This window comes from Bos taurus, chromosome 3, assembly GCF_002263795.3.
Source record: "Bos taurus isolate L1 Dominette 01449 registration number 42190680 breed Hereford chromosome 3, ARS-UCD2.0, whole genome shotgun sequence".
Taxonomy (NCBI): Eukaryota; Metazoa; Chordata; class Mammalia; order Artiodactyla; family Bovidae; genus Bos; species Bos taurus.
Genome location: NC_037330.1, coordinates 28,555,347 through 28,575,414, shown reverse-complemented (window position 1 = coordinate 28,575,414; position 20,068 = coordinate 28,555,347). Strand labels below are relative to the sequence as shown.

General features: G+C 38.7%; 1 protein-coding gene across 1 annotated transcript; it reads right to left on the bottom strand.

Annotated features, from left to right (window-relative positions):
* Positions 1-12,925: 12,925 nt before the first annotated feature.
* SIKE1 (suppressor of IKBKE 1) lies at positions 12,926-18,798 on the bottom strand. Its single transcript, NM_001075281.2, has 5 exons — positions 18,547-18,798; positions 18,207-18,312; positions 17,097-17,239; positions 15,636-15,749; positions 12,926-13,782 (listed from the first exon to the last, which is right to left on the bottom strand). Exons 1-5 carry the CDS (start codon positions 18,703-18,705, stop codon positions 13,681-13,683), a joined length of 624 nt encoding a protein of 207 aa, NP_001068749.1. The 5' UTR covers positions 18,706-18,798; the 3' UTR covers positions 12,926-13,680.
* Positions 18,799-20,068: the final 1,270 nt, after the last annotated feature.

Below are 20,068 nucleotides of genomic sequence, written 5' to 3'. Positions count from 1 at the left end.
AGCGTCTTTTAATTTCATGGCTGCAGTCAACATCTACAGTGATTTTGGAGCCCCAAAAAATAAGGTCTATCACTGTTTCCACTGTTTCCCCATCTATTTGCCATGATGTGATGGGACCAGATGCCATGATCTTTGTTTTCTGAATGTTGAGTTTTAAGCCAACTTTTTCATTCTCTGCTTTCACATTCATCAAGAGGCTCTTTAGTTCTTTGCTTTCTTCTATAAGGGTGGTGTCATCTGCATATGTGAAGTTATTGATTTTTCTCCTGGCAATCTTGATTCCAGCTGGTGCTTCATCCAGCCCAGCATTTTGCATGATGTACTTTGCATAGAAGTTAAATAAGAAGGGTGACAATATACAGCCTTGATGTACTCCTTTCCCTATTTGGAACCAGTCTGTTGTTCCATGTCCAGTTCTAACTGTTGCTTCCTGACCTGCATACAGATTTCTCAGGAGGCAGGTAAGGTGGTCTGGTATTCCCATTTCTTGAAGACTTTTCCCCAGTTTGTTGTGATCCACACAGTCAAAGTCTTTGGCATAGTCAATAAAGTAGAAGTAGATGTTGTTCTGGAACTCTCTTGTTTATAACATGTATTTCTTTCCAAAATTAACACATTTGTGAATTTAAGTTTTCATTGCCCTACTTCTTGAACAACAATGTAAGCTTGAGTTCTGTGTTTCTTTCTTCGTTGTATCCTCTAAACCTGGAATTATGACTGAGATAACAGTAAATGCTTAATAAATATTCATTGAATGAATGAATTTTTTGAATTAAATTGAATGAATGAATTACACTTATTTAACTAACTCATCATTCCTTGGAAGGAATGATGCTAAAGCTGAAACTCCAGTACTTTGGCCACCTCATGCGAAGAGTTGACTCATTGGAAAAAACTCTGATGTTGGGAGGGATTGGGGGCAGGAGGAAAAGGGGACAGCAGAGGATGAGATGGCTGGATGGCATCACTGACTTGATGGACGTGAGTCTGGGTGAACTCCGGGAGTTGGTGATGGACAGGAAGGCCTGGCGTGCTGCGATTCATGGGGTCGCAAAGAGTTGAACACAAGTGAGCGACTGAACTGAACTGAACTAACTCTAAGAAGACTCTTGAGAATCCCTTGGGCTGCAAGGAGATCAAACCACTCAACCCTAAAGAAAATCAACCCTGACTATTCATTGAAAGGACTAATGCTGAAGTTGAAGCTTCGATACTTTGGCCACCTGATGCAAAGAACCAACTCTTTAGAAAAGACCCTCTTGCTGCGAAGGATTGATGGCAAAAGGAGAAGGGGGCGACAGAAGATAAAACGGTTGGATGGCATCACTGACTCAATGGATGTGAGTTTGAGCAACCGGGGAGATAGTAAAGGACAGGGAAGCCTGGCGTGCTGTAGCTCATTGGGTTGCAAAGAGTTAGGACACAACTTAGCAACTGAAGAAAAGACAGTATTGATTTTGTGATACATAATTATTTATGTACCAGCAAGAAAAAGTTGCTCTTTTCACTATGACATAGAGATTTCCCTGGAAGTCCAGTGTTTAGGACTCTGTGCATCCACTGCAAGGGGCATGGGTTCCGTCTCTGGTTGGGGAACTATGATACCACAAGCCGTGCTAGCACAGCCAAAAAAAAAAAAGGCAGTTGACTATGACATAATAGTTTTATTACTTAGAAGAAGGCAATGGCACCCCACTCCAGTACTCTTGCCTGGAAAATCCCATGGACAGAGGAGCCTGGTAGGCTGCAGTCCATGGGGTCACTAAGAGTCGGACTCGACTGGGCGCCTTCACTTTCACTTTTCACTTTCATGCATTGGAGAAGGAAGTGGCAACCCACTCCAGTGTTCTTGCCTGGAGAATCCCAGGGACTGGGGAGCCTGGCAGGCTGCTGTCTATGGGGTCGCACAGAGTTGGACACGACTGAAGCGACTTAGCAGCAGCAGCAGCAGCAGCAGCAGCAGATGTAAAGTAATTAGCCTCCAATTAAAATAAATAAATTTACCAAAAAAAGTTATTTAGACCTAGTTTTTTTTTTTAAATCATGTGTCACACTTGTGTGTATATAAAGTAAAAAAAAAAATAAGCAAAGTAAATTAATTAAGGCATTCCTAAAACTGCTTTACGGAGTCCAGCTCTTTTGAATCTCTTTCTTTTTAGTAATAAATTTTAACATATTTTTAAAATGCCATACACTGAGGAAACATAAAAAAATAAAAAAAAAACAGATTAGGAAAATATATATTTGGAACATATAAAACTGACAATTTTATCAGAATATATAGTAAATTAATACATATCAAATGATTAAAAAAAAGCAAAGGAAAATGGAGGAAAAACTCAAATGTCTATATTTTTAAAATCCCTGTATAGGCAAATAAATATTGGAAATTATGCTCAGACTCATTAGTAATGAGGGCAATGCATATTTGTTCTGAGATAATTTTGGGCTCACAAAATAATTAGAAATACAGCACAGAAATTTCCCATAAACCTTTCACCCAGTTTTCTGTTATGTTAATCTTACCTCACCATAGCAGTTTTCAAAAGTAAGAAATTATCTTTTTATTTTTTTAAATTATGAAAATATGGTAACATTTACAGGAGCCTTGGAAAATACAGAACAAAGCTACACATAGTTCCACTATATATTATAGCTATTTGTTTTAAGTAGATATACGAAGATTTTTTGTTGGAGTTTCCATATCAAACTCTCAGAATTAATTGAATGAATGTACAGAGAAGCACAAGAATATAGTAGACCTGAGAAGCATTAAGAACCAATTAGAAATAATTAAGATCTATACAATTTTCACACAACAGTAGGATTAAAATTCTATTCAAGTTCCCTAGTTTATAGACGATAAACTAGGAGACACTGGAATATATCCAGAGACATAAGACCAGGTGCAGAAGTTTCCTGGTCTAAAGGTATTGAAATCTTACAGAGTCTGTTCTCTTACTACTGTGGAATTATGTTAGAGATTAGTATCAAAAGATATTTGAAAATAACCTACGTATTTTCAAGTGCAGTGAGACATTTACCAAGGCAGATCTTTGATTTAGCCATTGAAAGTCTCACTGAAAGTTAGAAGATTGAAAAAACAGTGGGTGATTGCAGAGAAGAAAGCACTTAAATGAGACATTAATATCAAAGATACTTTAAAAAATCCCTTATATTTGGACATTAATGCTGACTTTTAAATGAGGGGTATATCTAAGAAGCCATAACAAGGAAAATTAGAAAAGTATTTGTAATAGAATAAAAGTGAAACGAGAATTTACCAGAATTTGTTGCATGCAGCTGAAGCTGCTCAAAATGCAATTAAACACAATGTGGAGTCTTGAATAAGGTATGAAAACAGACACTAGCATAAAATTTTATGAGGTTTGAATATAATCTGTACTTTAATACTGTATCACGTTAACTTCTTGTTTTTTTAAACAATATAATTCTTTATATTCACAGAATTGGATTAGAAGTTTCAAGCCTCATTCAAATTTTTTTTTCAATCACTGGCATAATAAGCTTTCTAGAAAAGTAAGAAATTAACCTTGACACAATAATATTAACTACAAAATTAATTTGGGTTTCACCAGTGTTTCTTGTGAGTCTGAGTGAACTCCGGGAGTTGGTGATGGACAGGGAGGCCTGGCATGCTGCGATTCATTGGGTCGCAAAGAGTCGGACACGACTGAGCGACTGAACTGAACTGAACTGTTTCTCTAACATCCATTTTCTCTCCCAGAATCAAATGCAGAATCCCACCCTACACTTCATACTGTCCTCCATTCCATGGCATTTCCTGTTTTTCCTTCTTTCATGACAGATGTTTTGAAACAATGTTGGTCAGTTATTTTGTAAACTTCCATCAATTTGGTTTTGTCTGATGTTTCCTTTGCTTAGATTGATATTATGCATTACTTGAAAGAATGTTACAGAGGTCATGTATGCTTCTCATTGAATCCTACACAGGGCTTATATGATGTTGAAAGTATTGTTAGTGATGTTTACCTAACCAATTGGTCAGTGTTGTCTGCCTGCATTTTTCATGGTAAAATTACTGGTTTTCCCTTTATAATAAAAAAATATTGTGGGGGAGATACTCTGAGACCATGCTTGATTGAATAGTGTCATCTTAACATACATGTGTACCCAGAATTCAGAATGTAGCCTTATTTGGAATAGTATCTTTGCAAACAGTCAAGTTAAAATGAAATCAGAACTAGGGTAAACCCTAATCCAATAACTGGCATCCTTAGAAGAAAGAAATTTGGACACAGAGACATATAAGTACAACATCATGTGAAGACTAAGGAGGCAGAGATTGCAAAGATGCATCTGGAAGTCAAGGAATGCCAGGAGTTACCAGAAGTTAGAAAAGGGCCATGGGACACATTCTTCCTCAGAGCCCCCAGAAGGAACTGACTTGCCAACACCTTGATTTCAGACTTGCAGCCTCAGAATTGTGAGAACAGATTTCTGTTGTTTGAAGCCATCCAGTTTGTGCTTATTTGTTACGGCAAGTCTGGGAAACTGACATGGAGACTATGCAAATATCCTTTTTCTGATTGAACTTTAGTTCACTCATTTTAGCATGCATTGGTGGATCTTGCTAATAAATCTCTTTTTTTTTTTGTCTCATAGATGTGCAGGTTTTTCTACACAGAAGTATTCTGGGGCCACCAAGAATACTGGTAATGCAGCATTTCATTGTTGTCTTAATGCTGAGTATATAATGTGTGCTCAGTCCTGTCCGACTCTTTGCAGCCCTATGGACTGCCAGGCTCCTCTGTCCATGGGATTTTCCTGGCAAGAATGCTGGAATGGGTTGCCATTTTCTCCTCTACGGGATCTTCCCAACACAGGGATTGAATCCCGGTCTCCTGCATTGGCAGGCGGGTTCTTTATTGCTTGAGCCACCAGTTGTCTCCACGATTTTATTCCAAGCTTCCAAAAGCCACTGTGGTAGGCAGAATTTTAAGATGGCCACCAAGATTCCCATCATTTGGTACATTTGCCTTCTATAATTCCTTTCTCTCGAGCATGGTCTGAGTTTGTAGATGTTAGAGGATATCACTTATATCTCCTTAATGGCAAAAGGGACCATTGTAGATGTAATTAAGGTATCTCATCAGTTGGGTTAATCAAGAGGGAGCTTATTCTATGTGGGCCTAATAATGTGAGCTCTTATAAAGGAGTCTAGAAGTAGAAGACAATGAAAGTCAGAGATGATCTTCTGTTGGCCTTGAAGGCCTCTGAGTTCTACACCTGCAAGGAAATGAATTTTGCCAACAACCATGTAAGTATGGGAGAGGGACCAGAGCCTTAGATGAGATGCTAGCCTCGGGTGATACCTTGACTTCAGTCTGATGAGATCCTGAGAAAACCCAGTTGAGCCCTGCGTGGACTTCTGACTTACAGAACTGTAGGATAATAAATAGCTGTTGCTTTAAACTGTAACTGTAGGATAATAAATAGCTGTTGCTTTAAACTGCTAAACTTGTGGTGATTTGTTATGGCTCAGACAGTAAATCGTCTGCCTACAATGTGGGAGACCCGGGTTCAATCCCTGGGTCAGGAAGTTCCCCTGGAGAAGGAAATGGCAAACCACTCCAGTATTTTTAACTGGAAAATCCCATGGACGGAGGAGCCCGGTAGGCTACAGTCCATGGGGTCGCAAGGAGTCGGACACAACTGAGGAGACTTCACTTCAACTTCAATAGAAAAATAAGACAGTCATACTCCTAAATTCTTATGCACTCTTGATTTTACAAGTGTTAATGGAAAGTTCACAAAAGACAGCTAACCCTCCATTCCTTTTTCAAATAGCTCTTAGTTTGTTGACTGAACTATCAAGAACTTGCCTTTGTCCAGTCATGCCACCAGAAATGCAAATCAATTTTCCTTGCTTAGAATCAACTAGACCACAACCCCTACATGTATAAGACATATCCCAATTTCAGAGATATTAAAGTATGAAATAAAAATATATCTTAGGATCAGTAACATAAAAAAACACATTTCTAAGAGGCTAGACAAAATGTGAACTGTAGTTCATCGAAGCTCTGAAGGTTCCACCTCCTCTTTAGCATTCTTGAAGAGTGACAGAAAAAAATCATCATCTGCTTTCCACTATGCATATTAGTGAATAATACTCTGTAATTCACCTTGAAAGCTGACATGAGACAACTGCAAGTGAAATAACTACAGAATATGAAATATATTTGCTTATAGTGAAATGTGTATAGTATCAATAAGGTATATGGAGGGAGAATTATAAAGTAGAAGACAGTATCAAGGATTTTTAAAAAAATGTACAATTTTATTTTATATGTATGTACCCCTTCAAAATATACTGTAGTCACATGATTAACTCTTATACATCAATGAAAATGAATGACAACTATACACAATACCATGAATCTTAGAAACATAATCAAGAGTGAAAAAAATAAAATCCCCATAGGCTACTATACAGTCTGATACCACTTTCATAAAGCTCAAAAAGGAATGAAACTAAAAATGTCACTTCAGGGTGAGATACATGTTTCAGGTCTTTCTTCATGTGACAAAACTATTAAAAAGACAGAGCAGAGGGATAGAGACAGGAGAGGAGCTCAAATAAATAAATGTAACAAATGGGTAATGTTCTATTTCCTAAATTAGGAGATGAATTATTATGCTTGATAATTTATATGCATGTCACATCCTTTTGTAAGTAAAAAATTACATTAAAACATTAAGTGTAAAATTATGCATCAAGTGTGGACAAAATTTATATTCAAAAGGTTGCTTTTTAAACTATGCTTATTTTGTCAGTCAGGGTTCCAGTCTTAATTATAGTCAATTCAGGTTAATTTTAACAAAAAGTGACATTAGTAAAAGCTAATAAGTAACCCTCAGGATCTCTGGATACCCTGAAAACCAGATTTAGAGGCTCTACAACCTCTATAATCACTTCAGATAATAGCTTCAGTGAAGACCCCACCGTCTCCACTGCGGGCAGACACTGCAGCTTACACCATGGGCTTTGCTGACACTGGATACTGAGTGTTGTCAGTGCAGCTATTTTTTTATTGCTTCCTGTGGAGCTGGATGGAGAAGCCGGTGTTGTATATCACTGCCTTTACTCAAAGACGTCTGCACAGCTCTCCCTCTTTCTATCACGAACTTTTAAGGCAGAGGTGTCTTCCCTGGCTGCAAAGAGGCTGGGAAAACAAGTATCTGACACTTTAAAATTTGTCAGGAAGGAGTAAGGTCCTGCCTCATTAGGTGATAGGTTCCCTAACTATAGTATGAGTTAGGATAATGGGCAGCCAGAAGAGAGATGACAGGTATCTTCTGCACCCCATTCCTTGGCCATTCAACATCAACACAATGGTTAAAAACTATTCAGTGTAAAGACTGTCGTTAGCTGCTTTCTTAATACTCTTTCCTAACAGAATACTGATTTTATCTGGGGCAGCCATGTACCCAGCCTCTTTTGCTGTTAGAAGTTAACAATTTAACAGGTCAGGCAAATAAGACAAAGGAAACTCTGGATTTCTGGGGAAGCTTTGCTTTTCCTCATAAAGGAGAATAGGTATAGCTGGCATAGGCTATTTCCCCCCTCCTTTTTTTCCTGCTTTCAAACATGGACATGACTTCTGGCACAGCAGCAACCTTCCTGCAACATGAAAATAGCATGAAAGATGAAAAACATGCTAATGAGGCAGATTTGAAAGACAGAATCACACACTTCCTGTATGTAGTTAGTATTGCTAAGCACTGATTAAACACTGTTCCTTTCAGTTGCACGCACACCCTGGAAAACAGATGACAATTAGGTCTCATTACTGAAAGTGAAAGTGAAGTTGCTCAGTCATGTCTGACTCTTTGTGACCCTATGGACTATAGCCCACCAGGCTCCTCCATCCATGGAATTTTCCAGGCAAGGGTAATGTAGTGGGTTGCTATTTCCTTCTCCAGGCTTCAATTATTAAATTCATGATATTTTCTAATATGTGGGCTGTGGTGTTTCTTTTGCACTGTTAATAAAAGTAGATTTTGCTTATCAAGAACCACTTGAATTCTGAAGAGTATTTGGCATGTAAAGGAATCTTAATGGTTAACAATGTTTCAAATCTGCATTTGAATCTTGGTTTCTGTTAGAATAACCTCCTTGTGTACCTGCGTATCTGTAAAATGAAGCACAACTGGAAACGGAGATTTTACAATAACTAGAAAGGACCCAGCTTTCTAGTTCTTCTACTTATTTTTGTCTCTCAGTTCAGTTCAGGCGCTCAGTTGCGTCTCTTTGCGACCCCATGGACTGTAGCACGACAGGCCTCCCTGTCCATCAACAACTGGAGTTTTCTCAAACTCATGTCCATTGAGTCAGTGATGCCATCCAAACATCCCATCCTCTGTCGTCCCTTTCTCCTCCTGCCTTCAATCTTTCCCAACTGCTGCTGCTGCTAAGTCGCTTCAGTCGTGTCCGACTCTGTGCGACCCCACAGATGGCAGCCCACCAGGCTCCGCCGTCCCTGGGATTCTCCAGGCAAGAACACTGGAGTGGGTTGCCATTTCCTTCTCCAATGCATGAAAGTGAAAGTGAAGTCGCTCAGTAAGTGTCCGACTCTTTGTGACCCCATGGACTACAGCCTACCAGGCTCCTCCGTCCATGGGATTTTCCAGGCAAGAGTACTGGAGTGGGTTGCCATTGCCTTCTCCGTCTTTCCCAGCATCCAGGTCTTTTCCAATGATTCAGTTCTTTGCATCAGGTGGCCAAAGTATTGGAGTTTCAGCTACAACATCAGTCCTTCCAATGAATACTCAGGACTGATTTCCTTTAGGATGGACTGGTTTGATCTCCTTGCAGTCCAAGGGACTCTCAAGAGTCTTCTCCAGCACCACAGTTCAAAAGCATCAATTCTTCAGCACTCAGCTTTCTTTATAGTCCGTCTCTCACATCCATACATGACTACTGGAAAAACCATAGCTTTGACTAGATGGAGCTTTGTTGGCAAAGTAATGTCTCTGCTTTTTAAGATGCTGTCTAGGTTGGTCATAGCTTTACTTCCAAGGAGTAAGCGTCTTTTAATTTCATGGCTGCAATCACCATCTGCAGTGATTTTGGAGCCCCCAAAAATATAGTCTGTCACTGTTTCCCCATCTATTTGCCATGAAGTGATGGGACCAGATGCCATGATCTTCATTTTCTGAATGTTGAGTTTTAAGCCAACTTTTTCCACTCTCCTCTTTCACTTTTATCAAGAGGCTCTTTAGTTATTCTTCATTTTCTGCCATAAGGGTGGTGTCATCTGCATATCTGAGGTTATTGATATTTCTCCCGGCAATCTTGATTCCAGCTGGTGCTTTCTCCAGCCCAGTGTTTCTCATGTTGTACTCTGCATATAAGTTAAATAAGCAGGGTGACAATATACAGTCTTGATGTACTCCTTTTCCTATTTGGAACCAGTCTGTTGTTCCATGTCCAGTTCTAACTGTTGCTTCCTGACCTGCATACAGATTTCTCAAGAGGTAGGTCAGGTGGTCTGGTATTTCCATCTCTTGGAGAATTTTCCACAGTTTGTTGTGATCCATGTAATCAAAGGCTTTGGCATAGTCAATAAAGCCAAAGTAGATATTTTTCTGGAACTTTCTTGCTTTTTCAATGATCCAACAGATGTTGGAAATTTGATCTCTGGTTCCTCTGCCTTTTCTAAATCCAGCTTGAACATCTGGAAGTTCACGGTTCATGTACTGTTGAAGCCAGGCTTGGAGAATTTTGAGCATTACTTTACTAGCGTTTGATATGCGTTCATTGTGCAGTAGTTTGAATATTCTTTGGCATTGCCTTTCTTTGGGATTGGAATGAAAACTGACATTTTCCAGTCCTGCGGTCACTGCTGAGTTTTCCAAATTTGCTGGTATATTGAGTGCAGCGCTTTCACAGCATCATCTTTTAGGATTTGAAAGAGCTCAACTAGAATTCTATCACCTCCATTAGCTTTGTTGTAGTCATGCTTCCTAAGGCTCACTTGACTTCGCATTCCAGGATGTCTGGCTCTAGGTGAGTGATCATATCATTGTGATTATCTGGGTCATGAAGATCTTTTTAAAAATAATTCTTCTGTGTATTCTTGCCATCTCTTCTTAATATCTTCTGCTTCTGTTAGGTCCGTATCATTTCTGTCCTTTATTGTGTCCATTTTGCATGAAATGTTCCCTTGGTATCTCTAATTTTCTTGAAGAGATCTCTAGTCTTTCCCATTGGATTGTTTTCCTCCATTTCTCTGCACTGATCACTGAGGAAGGCTTTCTTCTCTCTCCTTGCTATTCTTTGGAACTCTGCATTCAAATGGGTGTATCTTTCCTTTACTCCCTTGCCTCTCACTTCTCTTCTTTTCACAGCTATTTGTAAGGCCTCCTCAGACAACTATTTTGCCTTTCTTTTTCTTGGGGATGGTCTTGATCCCTGCCTTCTGTACAATGTCATGAACCTCCATCCATATTTCTTCAGGCACTCTTATCAGATCTAATCCCTTGAATCGATTTCTCACTTTCAATGTATAGTCATAAGGGATTTGATTTATGTCATACCTGAATGGTCTAGTGGTTTTCCCTATTTTCTTCAACTTAAGTCTGAATTTGGCAATAAGGAGTTCATGGTCTGAGCCACAGTTGGCTCCCAGTCTTGTTTTTGCTGACTGTATAGAACTTCTCCATCTTTGGTACAAAGAATATAATCAAGCTGATTTCAGTATTGACCATCTGGTGATGTCCATGTATAGAGTCTTCTCTTGTGTTGTTGGAAGAGGGCATTTGCTATGACTAGTGCGTTCTCTTGGTGAAACTCTAGTAGCCTTTGCTCTACTTCATTCTGTACTCCAAGACCAGATTTGCCTGTTACTCCAGGTATTTCTTGACTTCCTACTTTTGCATTCCAGTCTCCTATAATGAAAAGGACATCTTTTTTGGGTGTTAGTCCTAGAAGGTCTTGTAGGTCTTATAGAACTATTCAATTTCAGTTTCTTCAGCATTCAGCATTATTTTGTCTCTACAGGATTCTCAAGTTGTAAATAGTTCCTCCTTGGACTCAATATATCCTTTTATTTATCACATTTGCCTCCTCTACCAGATTTTTCTTTGAAAACACTCAATTTTTTTGTCAAGTAGTTTGACAGTCTCAAACTAATGTCCTTAGAGGTTATCTGGGATGATTATTAAAATACAAATTCCTAGATTCCATCCCCCAACTTTTATTTTAGGTCAGTGAACCACATTTTGAGGAACACTGAAACAGACTTTCAGTGTTGAATCAAATTATGCATATGATACTAATAAAAGTTCACGGACAGAGGAGCTTGGCGGGCTACAGTCAATGGGGTCACAAAGAGTCAGACATAACTAATGACTAACACACAATAAAGGTAGGTATCAATAATAATTAATTTTCAAGATACTTCCAAACTGTTTTAATTTTACATTTTGACTTGTAATCATGTAACTTACGACTTCTAACTATGAGGACATCTCTAACACCATTTCAGAAATAACTATTTTTGGTTATACTAACTATAATGTGATAATTAGGAAGTATTTATGAAAAGCCCTAATTGACAGTTTGCTATATAAGTGAAAAATAAACCTTTGCACTTTCTAATAAGTTGACTCATTACTGAGTTATATTAGCTGTTATTCTCAAAATGAGATTTTTATTAGAAAAGGTAAGTTTGTACTAAAATTTGGAAGCTAGTCAAGTTCCTTCATCAACTGCAAAGTAAACTTTCATACACAAACCAAAGTCAAGAACATTCTTTCTCCTCTTTAACTACACACTATTTTCATAGTATTAACACCAGCTAGGCTCTATATTATATAGGATCTTGAGAGCTGTTGAGACTCAAGCTTCAAGTTTTTGATTTGCCAAAGGAAAAGTCAGCATTTAGATTTATCCTGATATCTGAGATGTAAGGAACTCTACAAACATCTCTAAAGGGACATAGAGCAGATAAAGGGACACTATGTTATATTTTAGTGGGTCATTTGATTTATCATTTTCACCAAAAATTGGCCATGGCAGCTAACAAATGGCATATTTCTGCCTCCTGAATGGAACTGTGGGACACGGTGGTACTTAGGACATACACTTCAAGGCAAATGATCAGACTAAAAATTTACATACTCTTAGGAAATGAGATAAGAACATCCACACTTTGGGTGGAAATGTTTTTCAAATTGTTTACAAGACTCTGAATAGAAATTTGACAAATTAAAAAATGACATATACCAATTTCGTTACAGCCTACCATTGTAGGCAAAGTCTGTTAGTATTACTGGGATCAGATGCTTTTAAGATATCTTGGATAAATTCTGTTGTTTTAATTGGTGTTAATTCTTTATGGCGTTACAAAAGAAAGTTTACACCACTCAAAGCACTAACAAAAATCTTTCTAATGATGTGTCTGTCCCATGCAGTATAATGCTTAGGGTAATTGGGAAATATTGACAGATTTAGCATTCATTATTTCAATTATTTGGGGGTAAACCTAAATTGATAGTATTACATGAGTAATTTATACATTTGAAATATGAATAAACTGAGATGGGGGAATGAAATGATGAGTGAGCCTAGCTGATCACTTAGCATTAGACTCTCAACACAGCTTTTAGACATGAAATAAACTCTCATTAAGTGATAAAACTTTGCTTCCTTGTGAAAAGTGGATCTAAAAAAGAAGCCAACTACTAGTACCAGTGATGAAAGACATCCAAACAAGTGATGGTTCTTAATTACAAGTTATATATAAATTAAACTGTAGAATGTAGTACCTTTAACTATGATGTGAATAAACCTATTATATATTCTTCACACTGGATAAACTATCCAAGTTGAAGATTTCCAAGTAGGACAAAACTGAAGAATTGACTAATAATATCAAACAGAATAAATAAAATTTACTTTCAGCATCTGAACTAAGCACATGTATGTGCACACACATACACAGGACAAATTTTTAAACATTCTTTGAACAATATGATGAATATACTATCACTGGACAAAAACAGTTGACTTACTTTCAAGTATATTTTATGGGGACTAGCAATAGGTTCTCTCAAGAGTAAAGACACCAGGCCATAAGGTGCCAACTCTTAGCACCAGAGAGACTTAAAATTTCATAAAAGGTGAATGATGTTACAAATTAGAGAATCTATGTTACAAATTAGAGAATCTGCCAATCAACTTCTGTGGAGTTGTATTTTTCTCAAATGGAAAAAAATCCAGCTTTATGCTACATAGACTTAAAAAGATAATGTTTAAGATTTTTTAGAATTGCAATTTATAATCTGATATAAAATAAAACTGCTGGCTTATAACAAAATGCTATAAGTTTCAGAGATATGAAAGAACAAAAATGAACTGAAAACACAGTTTATATAAATCACGGTCCCAGAAATGAAAATTAGTCTCTTACAGAAAGGAATAGTGAAACTCAGTGTGTACTTTTACTAACACACCTTAAAACTATTTTGTGGACAGCCACTTTCGACTGCAAATTGTAAACTGCCACTTGATACATTTAATCAACATTAAATCAATTCTGAGGCAAGACAATGAATGCACAATACTCGAATAGCGTTAATAACTTCCTTCCTTGATAAACAACCTCCAGGCATTATTCAGAAGTTGAATTATTTGATGCCTTGGGAAGCAGTGTCCACTGAGCTTTCCTTCCTGACCTGAAGAGACTCACTGCTGATGGACAATAATTCTCGAAGTTCCTTATTTTCAAGCTGGAAAATAAAAAAAAAAAATGTATGTTCATTTCAGGTATTCTGTCAAACTGTATCAGAACCCATTGTTTGCGGCTTGAAACAGAAAGTATATTATTTGCCCTGACCTCACATCCAGCCCGGAGCAAGGGGGCCCTCATTGCTCCAGACCCGATTCCCACCCCATCCCCGGGGTGAGGTCCCAGCAGGGATCAGTCCCAGTATCCTCTTCCCAACAGGCCTGGGGCAGCCCTCCCCCTGTCCAGCCCCTTTCCACCCTCCAGCCCCTCCTGCCCTGCCTGCTGCCCTCTCTCCAGGCCCCCTCCACCCACACACAGTGAAATAAAAGCCTCCCACCCCGCTCAAAAAAAAAAAAAAAAAGAAAGTGTATTATTTTACTTTTAAAAGTTTTAAAGAAACAAAAGAACTGAGAAGTTCCTAAAACTCTATTTATTTATTCAACTAAAAAACATTTACTGAGTAATTTCCACATGCCAGGTGTTAAGACTACACATGAAAAAAACAGGGTCCCGCTCCACTAAAGGAATTCACTGCTTGTCAAAATCTTTATGGTTCCCACAAGTTTCACTATTGTTTCTTCTGTCTTTCAAATTCCTAATAACATTTTCATTCTGCTTAACCTTCTCTCCTAGATGTCCTATAGTTTTGGAGAAAGGAAGGAAAGGGGGAAAATAATTACTGGGCACACAGCCAGGTTCCACATGGGTGTCTTACATATATTATCTCATACAGTATGCAGGGGAGGCACCATTGTCTACATCCATGTTCTCTTGCGATGAGGACACTGGCTCCCAAAAGTCCAAAAACCTGCCCATATTCAGATAACCTGCATGTGGTATTGCTGGTTTTAATCTGATACCCACATTTTTTCTACTGCATTAAGTAAGACTTGACTCACATTTCCTTAGGGCTGTTTCCATAACTGAAGTAAATTAGGGATGGCACAGACAAGGTCATTCTATCATTTTAACTAACTCCTATCCTAATTGGGTCTTTGCCACTCCCTTTGATTTCCAGATACAGCAGTTTGCACTCTTCATCCTTATTCTCTGCAGGAAATTCTGGTAAACCACAGCATTTTCAGGTTTCACCAAGACATACCCTGTATCTCTCTCCTAGCATTTACACACCATTTCATACCAAAAAAATTTATTAGTTTTATTGCTATCATTAGACTCTGAGGAGGGACCCTGTCTTTTTCTCTCTGGTATTTTCCAAGGGCCCATGGCAGAATTTGTAATAAGTGTAACATTCATATCATCTATTGTAATGTTTCTCTTTAACAATTGTATGGGCACACTAACACTCCAGGCCTTTCTTTGTAAATTATTCCCATTTTAATCAAAACATTAAAACAGCTTTAAAACAAAATCAAGACTTTAAAAATTGATTAAAAAAAAAAATCAAGACTAAAAGACCTGTAAAATAGTCTGCAGTCCCTTGGCTTTGTTTCCCAAAGGCAGCCACTTTTAATATTTTTATCTATTTCTTTAGGTGTTTACTTCCATAATTCTAAATAATATGTCTTGTACTGCTATTTCCTGATCATCAAGTTTAAACAGTATCTATTTGAGTTCTTTTTACAGCAAATGAGGGACTTTAGCTCACATGTAATCTGTCCTTTCCACTCCCTTTACCTTCTCAGTATGCTATATCAATTTCTAGCCAATAAGCATTTTCATTGTTTGCTTCTGATTACATTTCCTTTCTTCAAAAGGGTATGGAGGATATTTTAATTTTAAATCAGACCACAGAGGAAACATCAATACACTGCAGTGATATACAATGATGGCATGCCTTTCAGACTGAAAACTCCCTAAGATATTATGAACCTAAAATGGCAACAATCTTACCTCTAATTGCGCTAGTTTTTCCTGAATCTTACAAAATTGGTCATCATCCATTTGAACTGCTTTCCTCATCACTTCTCCCATTTCACAGATTCTGTCAATCTGATTCTCAATTTCCTGTGAAGATATTCAGAGTAAGAAAGTGAAAAAGTCATTTTTTAGCAGATATGAAGGTCATGAGACCATGTGTATTATAATGTTAAAAATTCATTTAATCTGTGGTACAGAGGTTATAGTAATTTCACTACAATCTATGTCCTCAGAGGTAAAGCCATAATAAACTTATCTTGTGATATTCACAGATAATTCATTTTCAGAAGATTGACTCTAGTCTAATCATCCATTAGATATTGGACGCTATCTCTAAATGGCTGTTTAACTTAAATTTAAATACTTTTATTGGCAGGAAGCTTGCCACATTCCAAGGTACCTTATTCTATCTTTGGACATCTCTCTTAGCAGGCTTTTCATATAAGCTAAATTCTGTCTTCTTCAAGGATCAGGTTTTTCTCCTTTGGACCACAGATGAAAGTCATTCACATATTTAAAAGATCCCTGTTCCCTATGACCTTACTTAGTTAAATTCATTAAAATGCTTTCAATGGAATCTAAGATGAAACTTATCTTCCATAAATTCCACTGCAGCAAATAGTGAGGTGTCAATCTATTAATTTAGGATTAAATGACATAGTACATGCAAACGTACAAAGACAACTCTAAAGCACTCTACAAACTTAAGAATAATTACTGCATCTCCCAAATTAAACCATAAGCAATGAGAGTATAGAAACTACGCCATTTTTTTTTTTTTAAACCGTACTTTTCTCTCCTAACAACACAGTATGATGCTATGTGTACTGACTCTCCTGCTATGTGCCAAGTACTATGTTAGGGATAAAAGATAAATTCACGCTCCTTACAAGCAAGGAGCTTACAATTTAGTGAAACGTACCATAATAACAACTCAAGTATTTACTGAATACCTTTAATACTAACAAGCTTCCCTTGTGGCTCAGCTGGTAAAGAATCTGGCTGCAAGCCAGGAGACCTGGGTTCAATCCCTAGATTGGGAAGATCCCCTGGAAAAGGGAAAGATTACCCACCCCAGTATTCTGGCCTGGAGAATTCCATGAACTGTACAGTCCATGGGGTCCCAAAGAATCAGACATGACTGAATGATTTTCATTTTCACTTTAATGCTAACTGACATTGTTCAGTGGAAAAACTAAGTGTTCATTAACATCTTGAAGAGAGATCTTAGTGGAGGGATGAACTTGAGTCTTACTCAGATAAAAGGCCCTTTACCCCCTTTTTTCTACTCATATCTTTACAAAGCTATACTAAAACCTACAGCAAATGTGGTAAACATGAAAGGAAAACAAGCTTACTTCAAAAGCAAGCACATGATCTAAAACAACGTCAAGATTTCAATTCATTTAGAATTTATCCATCAAAGTTTCTTACTGCAGAGTGAGACTGGTGAGCTTTCAGGACCGGTTCAGCATCCGCTGCTTTTTTAGCAACCATTAATTGTAACATCTGTTTTCGGTATTTGCTCATGATGAGTTCCAAAGCATCCTGGTGTTCCTCCAGGGAAACCCATAGCTCTATCAAAAAACAAAATAACTTGGCAGTGATGTCTGAAATACCTCCTAAAGCCAAACTCAAACAGCTGGATTTTATGACATGTGTGAAATATTATGAACCCAAAGATGTAAATTGGTGTTTAAGTCCACAAAACTCAACAATCATGGTCTATGCAAAAAAATATCTTTCCAGGCAGCAACAGCAAAATCTGGTAGAATCAACATGGGATGTGGCATCAGAAGACGAGTTTAAGTTCAATTCTGTGAATTACTAGATTACTACTCTTAAATCATGTAACCTCTCTGAGCCTATTTCTTATCTGCCTTGTAATAATAAAAACCTGGCTTGTCTACTTCAAAATGAACATATGAGAATACATATATGTATTGCATGATATATGTGAAGGCCCTCTGTAAATTTATATACAAATAACTATTCATACTACTATCATTAACAATATATTCACCAAGCCCAAGAATATACACCCGAGGATTAACTTTAGCTCTTCCACCTTGCATAAGAACATAAAAATCTCTTCAATCTTAGCTTTAATGTTTATTTCAATTAATATTTAAACATTAAATCTTAAGCCCTTGAGGATATTAACTCTTCCATTATGCAACCCTCAGTCTCCAGACACCTAACAAGCCATGCAATAATAATTCAACTCTACTAAGCACCTCTTGTATAAGCTGCGTTTAAATACAAAATCAGTCAGATGACCTTGAAAAGAGTAATGTAATAAACTTTACTGCTACTGGGTCATCATAGGCTATGGCAACCCACTCCATTATTCTTGCCTGGAGAATCCCATGGACAGAGGAGCCTGGCAGGCTACAGTCCATGGGGTCGCAAGAGTCGGACACGACTTAGTGACTAAATCACCACCACAGCATGTGCACTTTTGTGACTTGTCATTTTTTGCAAGAACTTTTGAAATATTACTGGATATGAGAAAATCATTACACACAAAAAGGCCTGACTAACCTCTGTTTTCCTGCTGCAAGTCTCTAATCTGTGTATTCTCTTGGGACAGCAGAATGTGAGGTTTGTATTTGGACATGTCCTTTATATCGGATGCATCCTCTTGATACTGGACAAACAAGACACAAACTAATCGAGCCGTAAACATAACAGCCGCAGATGCAACTGAAGAGGAAGGAGGCAGAACTCCAGGACAGCACTGGCAGCCCCGACCCCACAGAAAGGTCTCACAGCCACCCTCTGGGACCAGAAAAAAACTCCAAGCCGAGTTTCCACTTTACCTCATCCTCCCCCCCTCAAGTGTCCAGAACCCGAGGGCACGGGCCCGTACCCTCTGCCTGACCTGGTCCGGAAGCGCTGTCCCCGCCTCCCGCATAGCGGCTACCCGCCGGTGCAGAGCCGCCGACTGATCCACTAGTGACTCGGCAGCCGCATCGTGCTCCCTCAGCCTCTCCAGTAGAGTCTTAGCGTCTGTCAGAATCTTCTCGATGGTGCAGCTCATAGCGGCCCCAGGACCGCAGTCAGAACACCGCTCACCAGTGCCAAGGACTCAGCGCGTCCCTGAGCGAGTCTCAGCTTTACAGACGTCACTTCCGGGTACGTTTAAAAGGAGCCTCGGCGGCAGCCGCCATATGCGCTTGCGCAGTGGCCGCCTCGGTGGCTGGTGACCGTCTTTAACCTGTGGCTTCCCCGCTTCCTCGCCTTGTGCAAGAGCCCCAGAGGCCTGCCCTTGCCACGCCTTTGGTTTCCTGTTTCCACTGCCTGGTGGTCAAGTTGTGTTAAGGCTGGGCTAGTCTTGAGTTTCCCCTGTTCCTACTGGTTTTGATTGATGTGGATTGCTCTTATCACGGTTTAATATTTTTTTTCTTTTAATGTGGTAAACACGCTTTAAATTTATCAGCTTAACCAATAGTATTAAGTACATTCAAGTTGTTGTGCAGTCATCATTACCATTCATCTGCAGAATTCTTCTCATTTTGCAAAACTGAAGTCTTAACAGTCTCGTGGACTGCAAGATCAAATCAGTCAGTCCTAAAGGAAATCAGCCCTGACTATTCATTGGAAGGACTGATGATGAAGCCTAAGCTCAAGTACTTTGGCCACCTGATGCTAAGAACCGATTCACTGAAAAAGACTCTGATGCTCAGAAGGGTTGAGGGCAGGAGGAGAAGTGGGTGACAGAGGATAAGATGGTTGAATAGCTTCACTGATTCAATGAATTTGAGCAAACTCTGGGAGATGGTGAAGGACTAGAAAGCCTGGTGTGCTGCAGTCCATGGGGTCGCAAAGAGTGGAAAGCTACTTAGCAACTAAACACAACAGCATTAGACTTTAACTCCTTATTCTGCCTTCCTCTCAGCCCTTGGCAGCCACTCCTCTATTTTGTCTCTATGAATTTAACTACATTAGATACCTCATACAAGTGGAATCATAGAAAACATAATTGTCATTTTTGTGAATGGCTTATTTCACTTGGCATAATGTCCTCAAGGTTCATCCATGCAAGCAGAAATTCCTTTCTTGTTAAGACTGACTAATATTCATATATATGTGTGTGCATATGTATAAGCTTCCATGGTGGCTCAGCGGTAAAGAATCTGCCTGCCAGTGCAGGAGACTTCATGTTATGTCCCTGGGTCAGGAAGATCCCATGGAGGAGGAACTGGCAACCCACTCCATTATTCTTGCTTGGAGAATCCCATGGACAGAGGAGCCTGGTGGGCTACAATCTGTGGGGTCACAAAGAGTTGGACATGACTCAACAATGACAGCTACTGATGGACCCTTGGGGAGCCTTCATCTTTTTGCTGTTGTGAATAATGCTGTTATGAACACATGTATAAATATCTGTTTGAATCCCTCCT